Source organism: Hoplias malabaricus, chromosome 14, assembly GCF_029633855.1.
Source record: "Hoplias malabaricus isolate fHopMal1 chromosome 14, fHopMal1.hap1, whole genome shotgun sequence".
Lineage (NCBI taxonomy): Eukaryota > Metazoa > Chordata > Actinopteri > Characiformes > Erythrinidae > Hoplias > Hoplias malabaricus.
Window position 1 is genome coordinate 2481487 of NC_089813.1, and position 15204 is coordinate 2496690.

The 15204-nt window shown below is 38.0% G+C and overlaps 1 protein-coding gene across 1 annotated transcript; it reads left to right on the top strand.

The window, feature by feature from the left end:
* Positions 1 to 237: 237 nt before the first annotated feature.
* On the top strand, positions 238 to 14427 carry LOC136666341 (H-2 class II histocompatibility antigen, A-U alpha chain-like). Its single transcript, XM_066644458.1, has 5 exons — positions 238 to 322; positions 10325 to 10573; positions 11594 to 11878; positions 13165 to 13278; positions 13636 to 14427. Exons 1-5 carry the CDS (start codon positions 268 to 270, stop codon positions 13659 to 13661), a joined length of 729 nt encoding a protein of 242 aa, XP_066500555.1. The 5' UTR covers positions 238 to 267; the 3' UTR covers positions 13662 to 14427.
* Positions 14428 to 15204: the final 777 nt, after the last annotated feature.

The following is a 15204-nucleotide window of genomic DNA, read 5'->3' on the forward strand; positions in this document are numbered from 1 at the left end:
AGCACTTTATTAGTGTAACACTGGGGGGATTGTAGGGCTCGTGGTATAGAAATATAAACATGATCATGTGAGTTAATGTTTAAAGCAACTGTGGGGCTCACAGAAGCTGAAAACTAACACCACCCGGAGATGACAGAGTCAGAGTGAAAGTAAATCTCCTATTGGCTGATGATCCTGAGCTGTGTGAGTTAGAGAGAGAGACACAGAGAGACTGAGTTCAGTTTGGACTCTCTCCTGTGTGAGTGTGTGTCCTCTGCGCTGATCACAATGAAGCTGTGTTTAATCCTCGTCTGTGCAGCTCTGCTCTACACTGTGTCTGCAGGTGAGAACATTAATATTTCACTCTTCAGTAATGAACAGTTTGTTACAGTGTAATTACTGTGTTATTACTGTAGTTGAGTGTAACCAGAAGGAGCTGGATTTGGTTAATTATTTATAATTATTATAGAGTGTAGTGTTTATTACTCTCTCTCTCTCTCTCTCTCTCTCTCTCTCTCTCTCTCTCTCTCTCTCTCTCTCTCTCTCTCTCCCTCTCTCTTCCACATACCCTCTCTATCATTCTTTCTATCAGAGAATGTATTAGTGATTTCTGTTTGATGAGAGAAACAGGAACAATTTGAACTATCTTCCTTTTGAAGACCCCTTTTCCAGAAAAGTTCAGACATTTTTATAAAACACAGCAAAATCAAGACTCTGAGATGTGTTAATTCTCTTAAAGCAGAATTAACAGAATTATGTTTTCACCAAACACCTTGATTGCAGAAAGTAACTTAGTATTTACTCTTTAATGTTGAAAGCGGAAATTTTTTCAGCCTTAACAGAACAACTGTAGTACTCAGCAGACACAGTAGATGGCAGCATAACAGCTTCTCTATTAACCATTTAACAAATCACTGCTTCATATTTCAACACTCTCACTTATTTTTTTTACAATGGTTGTAAGACACGAGGTAATGCTGCAATAATAAATTTAACTCAATGTGCACAAACACTAACTTATTTTTCCTTTCCTGTTTATAGCTTTTGTTCATTCATTCATTCATTATCTGTAACCTTTATCCAGTTCAGGGTTGCGGTGGGTCCAGAGCCTACCTGGAATCACTGGGCGCAAGGCGCCTAGGAGGTGGCGCCTATAGCTTTTGTTGTCTTGCTATATTTAAAAAGAGTTGCCCATTTTATAACACAACTAAATAGCAGGACATTCTATCACAGACTTACACTGGAAAAAGTCCAATCTCTCTCCTAAGATACTCAAATTTTTGTCAAGATATCTGCCTTCATGTCATCTGTTGGACAGTATTCCAACTTTACTTCATCATTCTGCACACATTCACGAATGTAATGATAACGAATGTCTGCTTGGTTCTTGAATGGTTCACTGGAATCTTTGCAATTGCAATAGCTCCTTGATTGTCCTCCAGATTCACTGTAGGTGTTGTGACCATACCAAGATCACTCAGTAATCTTCTCAGCCAGGTACCCTGTTTGACTGAGAGCAACATACTCAGCTTCTGCAGTTGAAAGTGCAACCGTTGCTTGTTTCTTGCTTAGCCAGCTCACTGCTCCTCCACTCAGTAGAAATATGTTGCCTGTTGAACGCCGGACATCCTGATCTTGATCATACTTCAGAGCAAGGTTAAGTGTGCCCTTTATCCTCTTTACAGAAGTCAGATGTGCAGTATTTAGGTTTGCAATGAACTTTGATTGAACTGTACTCACTGCTTGTGATATGTCTGGTCTTGTTGTCATCGCCACATACAGCAGACTTCCCACCATGGACTGGTAAGTACTTGGATTGACAGGATTACTGACACCATCATTCTTTTTCAGCTTTACACTGATGTCAGCAGGGGTTGCAACAGGATTTGCTATATCCATCCCATACTTCTGAAGAATGGTTTCAATGTATTGCTTCTGAAGAAGGATGCAGTTTTCTGCTTTGTCTTGAACAACTGAGATGCGCAGGATATAGAACAGCTCACCCAAGTCCTTCATTTTGTAGCACTCATGGAGAGCCATCTTTAACTCATTCATGTTTTCTAGCAGTGACTTGTATTCCAAATCAGCCGCTTCTTGCCATTCTTTTGCATTTGGACTCTTTAATGCTTCTGCCAGTGTGTTTGGTTCTGTGATGGAACACACATTGATACAATGATCAGTAGTCACCATATCTGCAAACTCATATCCATATCTTTTTGGTGCCCTTCTGATTCTGCTTTCTCTTTTAACAGTCTCATCAAGAGTGACATCATCATCAGCTGTTTCCTTTCCTTCTGTGATGGTAGTCACCTCTCTCTCTTGGCAGGAAGTGTCCACCTCACGTTTCCAATCAAAGTCTGACTCATTAAAGATGACATCCTTTCGAATCAGAATTTTTCTCTTCTCTTCATCAAACAGACGGTAACCTTTTGAATTGTTTGCATATCCCACAAACCTGAGCTTTACTGCTTTCTTGTCTAGTTTTCGTCATTCAACATCTGGAACATGTACAGCAACACAACCAAACACTGTCATGTGACTCATGTCAGGTTTTTTTTCATACCATCGTTGATAGAGTGTCTCTTGCTTCAGAACAGATGTGGGCAACCTGTGTTGTATGTAGGCTGCTGTTGCTACTGCTTCAGCCCAGTACATCTTCAGTAGCTTAGCATGTGACAACATGCTTCTAGCTGCTTGTTTTTTCTTTCTGCAACTCCATTTTGTTGAGGTGTATGAAGTACATACATCCCATGGTGGATACCTTGAGCCTTCAAATATTCTTGAAACTCCCTTGAAATATACTCCCCACCATTATCTGATCTTAGTCTTGCAACTATCCACACTCATTAGAGAATGTTTTCTCAAATTCCTTGAACTTGCTTAAGACTTCACTTTTTTGTTTCATGAAGTAAACCTTACAGCAGTGAGAGAAGTCATCAATGAAAGTTACAAAGTATTTTGTTCCACCTATTGACTCAGTTTGCATGGGTCCACAGACATCACTATGGATCAGTTGCAGTTTACGTTTTGAACGTATTTCTCCCACTGACTTACATGACTGTCTCATCAGCTTGCCCTCCACACAGGCTTCGCAGAAGGAGAGCTCTTTGTCTGCAGAGAATTTCACTCCATTCACCAGACCTTCTAGTTCTTTTAACTTGGTAGTGTGACCCAAGCGCTGATGCCACAGATTAGCTGTTACTGATGCACTTGATGCACTATAACAGACAGGTAAAGCTCCTTCAACATCCAACTGGTAAAGCCCATCAGATCATTATGTTCCCATTCCTCAAAGAGTTCCATCCTTGCCATGTATGTAGCAGCGAGTCTCTTTGAATTGCACTGTATTCCCTTTTCTTGAAGCAGCTCTCACTGAAAAAAGATTTCCAGACAACTTTGGAACATACATCACATCATACATAGTGGCTCGTTTAGCATTACTGACTTTGAAGACTATATTCAGTTTAACAATGCCAAAACCCTGAGTTCAACAACTCTTCCATCACCCAGTTTTACAGTCTGTGTTTTTGAGAACTGCTGGTAGTCTTGGTAATGTCTTTATCATAAGTCATGTGTTTTGATGCTCCAGAATCGATCAACCACTCACTTTGTCTTGGTCCTTCATTGGGATTTGAATTTTTAGCAACAAAAGTATTTTCAGAGGAGTCTTCTTCATTTTCACAGATCACACTTTTGGCTTTGTGATTTTTGATTCGTTTTTTTCAGCTTGGACAGTTATGCTTTATATGTCCTTCTTTTCCACACTTGTAACATCTCAATGAGCTCTGTTTTTCAGCTCCCACTGGCTTTGAATCACCCTGCATTCCTCTGTGAACTTGTGTTGACATGGCTGATGCACTACCTGATGCAGCTGAACTGTAGTCATTCGCATTGATTCTCTTTTGCTCTTCATTTATTAATGCTTGCTCAACAAACTGCAGTGTCAGATTGTCCGTCTTTGTTTCCAAAGCAGTAACAATTGTTGCATAGCTTGGTGGTAAGCTACCCAGGAGTGTTACGATCTGATCTTCTTCGTCAATTTAGCCAAAAATAGCCTTCGCCTATTGCGTTTAGCTGATCAGTCAGTTCCTTCATTCGTTTCAAATGATCATTTAAATTTTCTTTTTCATTCATTTTGTATCTGAAATACTTCTTCTTCAGGAACAGTTTATTTGCTAAAGTGTCTCTCTCAAAATGCCCTTTTAGCATGTCCCAAGCCTCTGTTAGAGTTTGGCAACTTGTTATCAAATACAGCTGTGGTGTACTCACATTCAGCACTAACATGGAAAATGCCATTTCTCTACGTCTCCCAAACTCTTGTGCCCTAGCACCCGGAGTTAGCACATCCGTCTCATTTAGCATACCCCATAGTCCTTAAGCTTTCAGCAAATGCTCCATCTGAAACTTCCACATTGCCCAGTTCTCTGGTCCGCTCAGCTTGTCGATAAAACTTTAAATCATTTAAAATTTGAAGCCTGAAACACACTCCAGAAAGTTGAGACTGAGGTGAGTTTAGCACTGTGTTACCTCACCTTTCCTTTTTATTACACTGTTTAATCATTTGGGAATTGGGGATTCCTATTTTAAAGTTTCTCTATCTGAAGTCTCCTTTTGGCTCATTCTCACTTCATACAAGACGTCAGCTGCTCAACAGTCAGTGGCTGTGTTTCCTGATTCTTGTTTTCATGATGACCACAGGAGACAGATCTAAATCACAGACAGGTCAGTCCTGCACAACATTCTGTGTTTACACAGACGAGTTTCTGTAGCGAAGCCTGGCTTTTTCCTGCTGAAATAACCCTGGACTTACCAGGATAAGACATTGTCTAGATAGCAGCATATGTCTCTCTAAACACCTAATGTTTGCCTCCACATCAGTGGAAAATTCTCACTTATCAGTCACCCATGCCATGGTCACTGATCCCCCTCCCCCACTGTGAGAGATGCTGCACCTCTAAGGTCTGGATGGTCCTTTTCATCATTAACATGAAAACAAGCTGAAAGCTTAAATTTTATACATTTCATATTCACCTGCTTATAGTATAACACTTCAAAACAGTTGACATAGTTTCTATAAACTTCTCTCTCTAATGTTGTCCCTGATTTTAGTGTGATTAGTTGATTAGTGTGTGCTGCAGGCATCATCTTCTAAAATATCTTGTATTTACAAAACAATGAAGTTGCTCAAATTCGACAGACGAAATTCAGATCCCAAAATACAAGTTACAAAATTCAGATACACATCCGGGACGAAGAGTAATCGATTCATTTGGATTTTCTCTTTCACCTTAAATGCTGCACTAATTGCATTCTGTCTCCGCTAGGTGACAAAATACGAACACAACTTCCACACTGTGGAAAAACTACACATTTAGCTTCCTTCCGCGAATATTATCTCTTTATTTTCAAAGTGTCTCAAAAATCTGAAAGTCTCACTAAAGACACAATATAACAGAATATTGATGTCCTGAAGATAAAGAGATTGCCATTTTTTTTTACTTGTATTTTGGCGTCTGAAGTTCGTCTGTCAAATTTGAGCAATTTCGAAATATATTGTTTGAATTTTTTTGAGCTTGAATAATAACAGTGAAAACTTGTTCTTGAAAATTCACGAGTTCAATTCAAGAGAAATTATATTCAGATGCAGAATTGCACAGCAAACTATTCAGAGGTGGAAATCTGAAGCAAAATTCAGAAGCATAATTTCAGTGCAAAACAAAATCAGTGCTACAGATTCAAAGGTGGTAATATTTCAGTCTGATGAGACAGATTTACTTACTTACTGCAGAGAGAATAATCTTTGTCACACATAAATAGGAACAACCAACACTCGCTCAAACAGTGCAGATTACTAATGAGAAACAAAGAGAGATAGTTACAAAGAAGCAGCTATTTTGGCTAATGGCAAGTTTTACACACACACACACACACACACAAATCACAAAATGATAAACTGATAATAAATTATATAATTACCTCTGCATCACTTGTGATGCCCTCCACTGTTGGAAAGCTATCACTCTGTCAATGACTTTTGTTTCTTTAGTTGTTTATCAGCACATCACCGAGCCCTGGAGGGGACGTGGGTAAAAAAATAACAATAATTCGAGTGAATGAATTGCAATTCGTGTGCACTTTAGTTAATTCAAGTGAACGAATTAGTAATTTGTTTTAGTTAATGCGAGTGAGCAAATCAATAATTAGTGCACGGGAATAACTAATTAATTCAAGGGCTGGCAAGTGGCAGAGGCTGAGCAGGACAGTGGGATCCCCGGAGGAGGAGAGTACATGGCAAATTGAGGATGGACATAAAAATGTTCACCCCGTCTGAGTTGAGTAAATCATGAAGTGCTGAACTTGAGAGATCTAAATTCTTTAATAATTTATTAAAATTCTGAAATTATTTTTTTTACCAACCAAACGTTATAGTCTGCTTGCCAGATATGTTGCTGTACACTACAACTGATTTAGGATCTGTATGCTATGCTAATGTCTTACAATAGAAATTTCTCACATTAAGAACTTTCATTAAAACACATTTCAGTATTTTTACAAACCGAAGGTTGTACTGTTTCTTCAGATGTGTCTCTGTAGTTTACAAGTAATTTCAGATCTGCAAATCATACGGATCTATTACAGTAGTGAATTGTTTAACAGAAAATGTATTTAAATTTAACAGAAATATACAAAGTAAAGCTTGTAGTATGTTGGTCAGATGTGTCTCTGTAAACTACAACTGTTTTTAGATCTGTATATCATACAGATGTCTCGCAGTAGCAATTTGTAACTTGAAAAAATATATGAAAAATTTAGCTAAGATATATTTAAAAAAAAGAAAGGTTGTAGTACAAAATATTTTAAAAAACTAATGACTGTAGTATGTTGATCAGATGTGTCTCTATAGACTACAATTGTTTTTAGATCTGTATATCATACGGATGTCTCGCAGTAGTGATTTGTAACTTGAAAAAATATATGAAAAATTTAGCTAAGATATATTTAAAAAAAAGAAAGGTTGTAGTACAAAATATTTAAAAAAAAAATAACGACTGTAGTATGTTGGTCAGATGTGTCTCTGTAGACTACAACTGGTTTTAGATCTGTATGCCATATGAATGTCTGAGACTATCAATTAATTTCATGAAGAAAAAATCATTTAAATTGAACAGAGACACATTTTACAAAATAAAATTTGTAGTATTTTAGTAAGGTATGTCCCTGTGAACCACATTTTTTTCAGTAATATGGATGCTTCACAGTAACAGTTTATTTGCTATAAATGAACTAAATGTATATGTTTACAATGTGTAAATTGCTTAAAACTAAATATTTATATGTATAAATAAATAAAATTCAGAAGGTTGTTAAAGTTGGATATTGGTGTGTACCTCTCATTTGTTGTACGTTATGTTTTAAGTCTTTATAAGTATTACTAGCTCGCTGATAATCTATGTGCATGGTTTACGTTTTTAAATAGGTTCCGCACTTTGCCGACAGTCCCCGCTGCAGCCACTCTGGCTATTTTCAGTAAATGTACTCCGCGGAATGGCAAGATGTGATATTTTGGCAGAATATAATAACTGTAGTTTGTTCTCTGATCCTCGACGATTAAGAAAATGAAGTTTCAGAAATTTTAGGACGTTGCTTGTGAGCAGGGGGAGGGGCGCAACCTGAATATCTGCTGAATATCCAAAGTAAACCTCTCCAGTAAACTTGGTTTCATATTCGCATATTCAGATTTCTGTCTTCAATCGCTCTCAAACAGTGCATGTAAATGAATTAATACTTGTAAAGTATTGTTTTTGGGATCCAAGACAAACAGCTACAACTCATTGTAAATAAAAAAAAAAAACGAAATATATTGTTTTTTATGGGCTGCCGCCATCTCAGCTAAGGGACCGTTTACAAACTACACTACACAGTAAAAATGAAGGTGACGAATCACGCACATGGCACACTACATCTCTTACGTTGACCAATTTAGCCATTACTGGCCCATAGTGTTGTGTTTTTGAGAATAAATTTCAATAGCATTTAAACCTTTGATAATATTGTTTCTAAACAAGTTGTATTTGATCAAGTGTAACCGACATGACATACTACACCTCTTATATTGGTCAATTTAACCATTACTTGCCCATGGTGATACATTTTTCATTATAAATTTCAATAGTTTCTGAACCTTTGGAATTTTCATTGCAAAACAAGTTGTATTTGATCAAGTGCCACCCACATGACATACTACACCTCTTATTTTGGTCAATTTAACCATTGCTGGCCCATGGTGTTGCATTTTTGAGAATAAATTTCAATTGCTTTTGAATGTTTAATGAAATTGCTCTGAAAGAACATGTAGCTGTTTGAATGAAGTAATGGGGGGTAGGCAATAATTTGAGTAGCTTTTTTAACAGTTCTTTTAAATATTTTTATTGACCAACTCTCAATATTTGGCAGAATATTTCTGTAAATATATACACAAAACAACAAAAGTTACAATCCAAAAAAATGACTTACAATGTAAAAATTAAGTAAATTGTCTGACTTCACTCGTGAGAGACATAACTTGTGCCAGAGGTGTACATACGGTAGGTTTATGTAAAAGGTTGGTGTATCTATAGAATACATTTAAAGAAAACCAGAGCAGACATTCCCAGAAAGATAGACGTGTTGCTACTTGTTTTGGACAGTGTCCTAGGTCCACAATGGCCCTTTACAGACACACTTATCCAAAAAAAGACAAGTATGTCAGAGTATTTCTCTGCAGTCTCAGCCTTGTTTATGACACAGCACAAAAAACCAATGGACATCTTTTTCAGGGATGATAATATTAAGGCAATACAAAATTGTCACGGACACGAGGTGGACTGACGGAGGCGGACGCACTTGCTAAAACATGGACAGTTTAATTTAACAAAAGATATGACAAAACAAAGACAGGTTACAGTAGAAACAACACAACACGAAATGAAACGAAACTATCACAGAGACAGACTAGACTGGGGAACGAAACGATGACGGGGGAAACTACGGAGACAGACAGATAACATGACCAACTTAACATAGGACAACGGAGAAATGTTCGACAAACAAAACGTGAGACAAGGGGGCTTAAATATAACAACAAACGAGAAACACCTGAAACGGATAATGAGGGGGCAGGTTAACAAATGACAGACGAGGAGGCGGAACAAAGGCGGGACAAGGGCGGAGACAAGGACAATAACAAACAAAGCCATGTGCAGATAAAGCACATGGCGGGGACAACAAACCTGACAGGACGAGGGCGTGACAAAAATAAACCAGCACTGACATCTTTCACAGTTGTTGCTGTAATGGGTTATTGCTAATTTTTGCTTGCCATTTATAAAGGCATTGGTATGTAATTGCTAGGGCGGCACGGTGGCGCAGCAGGTAGTCGCAGTCACACAGCTCCAGGGACCTGGAGGTTGTGGGTTCGATTCCCGCTCCGGGTGACTGTCTGTGAGGAGTTGGTGTGTTCTCCCTGTGTCTGCATGGGTTTCCTCCGGGTGACTGTCTGTGAGGAGTTGGTGTGTTCTCCCCGTGTCCACGTGGGTTTCCTCCGGGTGCTCCGGTTTCCTCCCACAGTCCAAAAACACACGTTGCAGGTGGATTGGCGACTCAAAAGTGTCCGTAGGTGTGAGTGAATGTGTGTGTGTGTGTTGCCCTGTGAAGGACTGGCGCCCCCTCCAGGGTGTATTCCCGCCTTGCGCCCAATGATTCCAGGTGGGCTCTGGACCCCCCACGACCCTAAATTGGATAAGCGGTTACAGATAATGAATGAATGAATGAATGAATGAATGTAATTGCTAAGGTTTTACAAGTTGGCTGCTATGGTGTATCTGCAAACATTTGGCCAAAAACCTATTCTCACAAGCATTTGCTGTGTTTGTTTCTTAGATAAAAATGCCTTTACAAATGCCTAGCAAAAATTAGCAATAACCCATTACAGTAACAACTGTGAATGATGTCAACACTGCACGACCTTGGTGTTCGGCTTCCCATAGTCTCAGTCCCTCCTGCAGGGGCTTGTTGTGCGGCAGAAACTCTGGGAATTTTCAGCTCTGTTTTAAGGTCTTTATTTTAGCACATCTGCGATGAAAATAACGCTGACTGACTTGACGAAGTAATTTTTTATGCATAAAAATCTGGACATATACGTGAACTATGGCAATGTAATGAGGATGAGACTGTCTTTTAGACCTTAAACCGATAAGATGCTTTCACTCCAGATGACTATGTAATTGAATAAAATATAGTACAGTGGTTATACAGTATTTACGAAAAACATGGTCAGATTTGACCCTCTCTCTCTCTCTCTCTCCAGTGAAACACCGGGATCTTGGATTAAAGCTCTGCTCAGACTCAGAGGGAGAGGTGATCTTTGGACTCGATGGAGAAGAAATGTGGCACGCTGACTTCAGTTTGGAGAAAGGAGTGATGATTCTGCCGCAGTTCGCAGATCCGTTCTCCTTTGCAGAAGGAACCTATGAGCTGGCTGTTAATGATATAGAAGTCTGCAGAGGCAACTTGGGTAAAAGTATAAAAGCTAATAAAAAACCCCCAATACCAAAAGGTGAGACATGAGCACGACTGCAACACACAATGAGTGTGTAATGCTTAACAAATCTGTCTAAACAAACACTATTTTAAATATGTAATGTGTAACGGGAAAAATGTAATAGATGTCTGTTAGTTGTATTTTACAGTTTTTTTAAGGTTTTAAGGAACACATAATATTTTAATAATAAAATTACATCTTCTGAATCATTGTGATGCTGTAACAGAGAGAACAGACACTCTGTCGGTGCTACTACAGGCTCAGCACTGCAGAAACTTCATTATGTAACAATTGGAGGAGGGTGGAAACTACCCCACACCTCCTGTCGCCCTTGGTTTCAGGACAATGTGGTAAAAATTAATTACGCCAAAAAAAAAAAAAATCAATCAATCAATTCCAACAAATCTTCGCGTTCCTTTAAGTAAAATGATAATTTATTTGTTGTTAAAATAATGTGTACCTTGTGTATGTAAGCTGTAAATAAACAGATATATTTACGTATATTAAAGTAAAGCTTATTTTAAACCTGAGATTTCGCTGTATTCTTATCTTGGGATTTTAAAATCATATTAAAATATTTTATATAAAAATTTTAATGTTCATATTTGATATTGATTAATTATTAATATTTTTACATAAAATATTCTTTAAATGTTTCAATTTGCAAAGGTTATTTACTTTAAATGAAGAGAGTTATAGCTTTCATATGATTCCTACCTATAATTTATAAATAAATAATTTTGATGAATGCAAAATATTCAATTATTCATTCATTCATTGTAACTGCTTACATAAGCGAGAGAACACACCACACTCCTCAGGTCCCCCACCGTACTCCAGGACCCTGGAGCAGTGACAGAGACACTACCTGCTGCTCCACTGTGTATCCCCCCAAATGCAAATTATATTACAAATTATTATTTGAAATACAATCATGATGTATTCTTTATTTTGCCTATATTTTATTGAACTTGTTTTAATTTTAACTCATTTGGAATTCTAAACTTCCATAAATTTGAATAACTTTACTCCTAGTTGCCCCTCAGAGTTCAGTCTACACCAAGAGCAGTGTACAGCTGGGCTCTAAAAACACCCTCATCTGTTACATCACTGGATTCTACCCTCCACATGTGGAAGTGTCCTGGACCAGGAACAATGTGAATGTGACGGATGAAGCCAGTCTCAGCAGATATTACATTAACACTGAAGATAGCACCTTTAAACTGGTCTCTACCCTGAGCTTCACTCCAGAGGAGGGGGACATCTACTCCTGCAGTGTGCAGCACACAGCCCTGGACAGAGCACTGACCAAAACATGGGGTGAGAGTTACACCTGATTATTAACCTGTGTCTGTTAGTGGATTTCAGTGATGGTGCCCATAGCCAGGTGTTGAAACGGACCACAGACCGGACCTGGGAATAAAGCTGGGACGGGACTGTGATTTATGGAGAGAATTTTGTGTCAAAAGTTCTATAAAAACAAATATAAATCTGAAATCACAATTCCTAGAATCAAGAGCAGAAAGTATATGTTGTGAATGCAGTATATTTAAAAGATACTTGGTTACCTTTTTGCTCTTTGCTCTGATTTTCGTTTGTATTTGCCCAGATTTAGCTTTCATTGTTTATATATTTTTTTAATTTTCCTCTTTGCTTCTGTTTAATTTTTTTGCTTCTGGATTCTGAAACAAATTTCACATGTGGGAGGGTTTTAGAGGAAGGCGTTTACCTTGAATCTCCATTGGTCACTGATGGGCACACTGAACCCGCTTCTGGGACCTAGCCACACCCACCCAGCCAGCCTTCAATTAAAAAAACCTAAACAATGAAAGCAAAGACTGGCAAAATACAAACAAAAATCAGTATCAAATAACTGCAAAGAGCAAAAAGGTCTTATTAAAATATACTTTTGATATATTATTTCTGTTTTGCGTTCACAATATATACTTTCTGCTCTTGATTCTAGGAATTGTGATTTCAGATTTATTTTTATTTTTTATAGAACTTTTGACACAAAATTCACTCCAGAGTGATTTGGCTCAAATTGCAAAAGTTTATTTTAAATGGGAAACATACTTTTTTTCTTTATCTATTTTTGTCTATTTTAAAGATTTTGTGTGTGTGTGTGTGTGTAACAAAGTGTGTGTTAAATCCACCTCAGTTGAAGGAAGTTTCAGTAGAGCAGACTCAGATTATTACATGTTAGTGACCCTCAGCACTGTGTGCTGCATGTGAAGATATTCTACAGTCACTAATACTAATGTTAACGAAATATTCTGATTCACTTTGGAATTCTTCTCTACTCACAGTAATTAGTATGATTTGGTGCTCCATGTGTGAATGGTTGAAAATGTCCTGAGGCCAGAGGCCTCAATTTAATATTTCGTTTCACCTTTAATGCTGCAGCATTTCTGCTCTGTATCAAGAAAATCAGAGTTCAAGACTGGCTTAAAATTTAAAATGTCCATTTTAGATGCAAGGAATTTGCTATCAGTCAGTGTTAAATTTGTAATGATATTGTAATGTTTACTTTGCCAGAAATCATTTTCCCTGCAACTGAACTGTGTGTGTGTGTGTGTGTGTGTGTGTGTGTGTGTGTGTCACAGAGGTGGATCTTGCTCTCCCCGGTGTTGGAGCGTCTGTGTTCTGTGGAGTGGGGTTGGCTGGAGGACTGCTGGGAGTCGCTGTGGGAACTTTCTTCCTCACCAAAGGAAACAACTGTAACTGAGAATCACACTCTAACTGTAAACTGTCAGTGATGTGATTGTGTGTTTTCTCTGAACCCTGCAGTTCGATAAACGTTCTATAGTCTTTATTCTGTTTTACAGTCTAATGACATCAAACATCTAGACATCATAAGTCAATTGTCAATTGTCATAAGTCAATTGTAATTTTATAATTATGCTGAGAAGTACAATGGATTTGGAACATAGTTATGTGCCTTATTTGTAAAGTGTTTGTAAGACACTCAGTAATAACCATGTAATTCTAGTATCATGCCCTTTACTAACTTACTCTGTACTTACCAAGTAATTAGTGGGCTGTAATTTAAAGTGTTACCTTGTTACTTGTGGCAGTGTGGACAGGGGCCAAGTCCTGCTGAAAAATGAAATCCACATAAAGCTCGTCAGCAGAGGGAAGCCTGAAGTGCAGCTGCGCTGATTTTAGACTTGATTTAACACAGTGGACCAACACCTGCAGACGTCACGGCTCCCCACACCATCACTGACTGTGGAAACTTCACACTAGACTCCAGACCCTGAGCCACAGTCCAGTTTTTTCTCCTCAGTCCAGGTGAGACTCTGCCGTTGTCTCTCGGTCAAGAGCTGCGACAGTTGTAGCCCATGTCCTGGATGTGTCTGTGTGGTGGCTTTTGAACACTGACCATTAATGTGCTCAGATACAGCAGGAGGGAGTCAGTGACTACGTTCTGGACCTCTGTCAGTCAGCAGTCTTCCCTGTGATTGTGGAGCCTCCTGAGCCAGACTAAGGGACAATTTAAAGGCACCTAAAGGCACATTTGCACTTGTTTTGTGTTGATTATTCCAATTTTCTAGAATAATCTTTTGGGTTTTCACTAGCTGTGAGCCAGAATCATCAATATTTAAAGAAGTAAACACTGGGAATAGATCACTGTGTTGTACTGAATCTATTGATTAGTTTCACTTTTTGAATTGAATTACTGAAATAAATCAACCTTTTGGTGATATTCTAATTTATTGAGATGCACCTGTACACACACACACACACACACACACACACACACACACACACACACATTATCTCACAATGTGATTTGCAGTGTTTTGTTCACTCTCAAGTTCTTCTATATTTACATTGTGTCCATCAGATTTAATTTCCAGCAGTTTTTTCTGGAATTTTCACTTGAGTTATAAGTAGATTAAGTGCTATTATTAATTAAAAAAACTTTGAGTTGGTGCCAAATTTCATATTTTAAGGATTTCTTATTTTAAAACCGTATTTCCTCAGGTTTAAACCCCATTTGAGAGGTGATTTCATCACTTACACTGTGGAACATTTCATTTGTAAATAGGATACGTTTGTAATTATAAGGCAATACAGTATTCATTGTGTTTGCCCCTAAATAAAATGGCAGTTTCCTTGTTGTGAGTGAATGATTCAATTAAACTTCTACTTTATTGTCATTATACAAGTACGGGGATACACAGTATAAGGAAATGTGAATGATATAATGAATGAATGAACTCTGCAGCTGCAGCTGTAGAGAGGTGTGTGATATTAGGGTCATGACCCCAAACACAAGGCTATAGTTCTGCTGAAATACTGTGGTTTCAGGGCAAACCACTCACTTCTGTTTTCGCTTTGTTTCTGACCGGCTTTGTCTTTAAAGAGAACATACTCTTCTCCACAGTGGAACACAGTTCTGTTTCTTAATGAAGCCTCTATGACCTTCTTTGGTCCAAACCCCACAGCATTCTCCCCCTGTCTAAACAGCCCTGTTCAGAACGCTCGCTTTTAGTCATTGTGATGTGAAACTGTTAGGGATGTTTTCATCATTTATATGTTAAACTTATATAAAATATATAATATATAAATATATATATATTGTATTGTGATATGATGAATGTGTATTAATTTCTAATAAGAAACTTGACTTTCTGAAA

Bases quoted from the DNA above. Each gene is read 5' to 3' on its own strand.
- LOC136666341 (XM_066644458.1), top strand. From the start codon at position 268: ATGAAGCTGTGTTTAATCCTCGTCTGTGCAGCTCTGCTCTACACTGTG. The intron at 323-10,324 runs GTGAGAACATTA...CTCTCTCTCCAG, and splicing joins GCTCTACACTGTGTCTGCAG to TGAAACACCGGGATCTTGGA. The intron at 11,879-13,164 runs GTGAGAGTTACA...TGTGTGTCACAG, and splicing joins AGCACTGACCAAAACATGGG to AGGTGGATCTTGCTCTCCCC.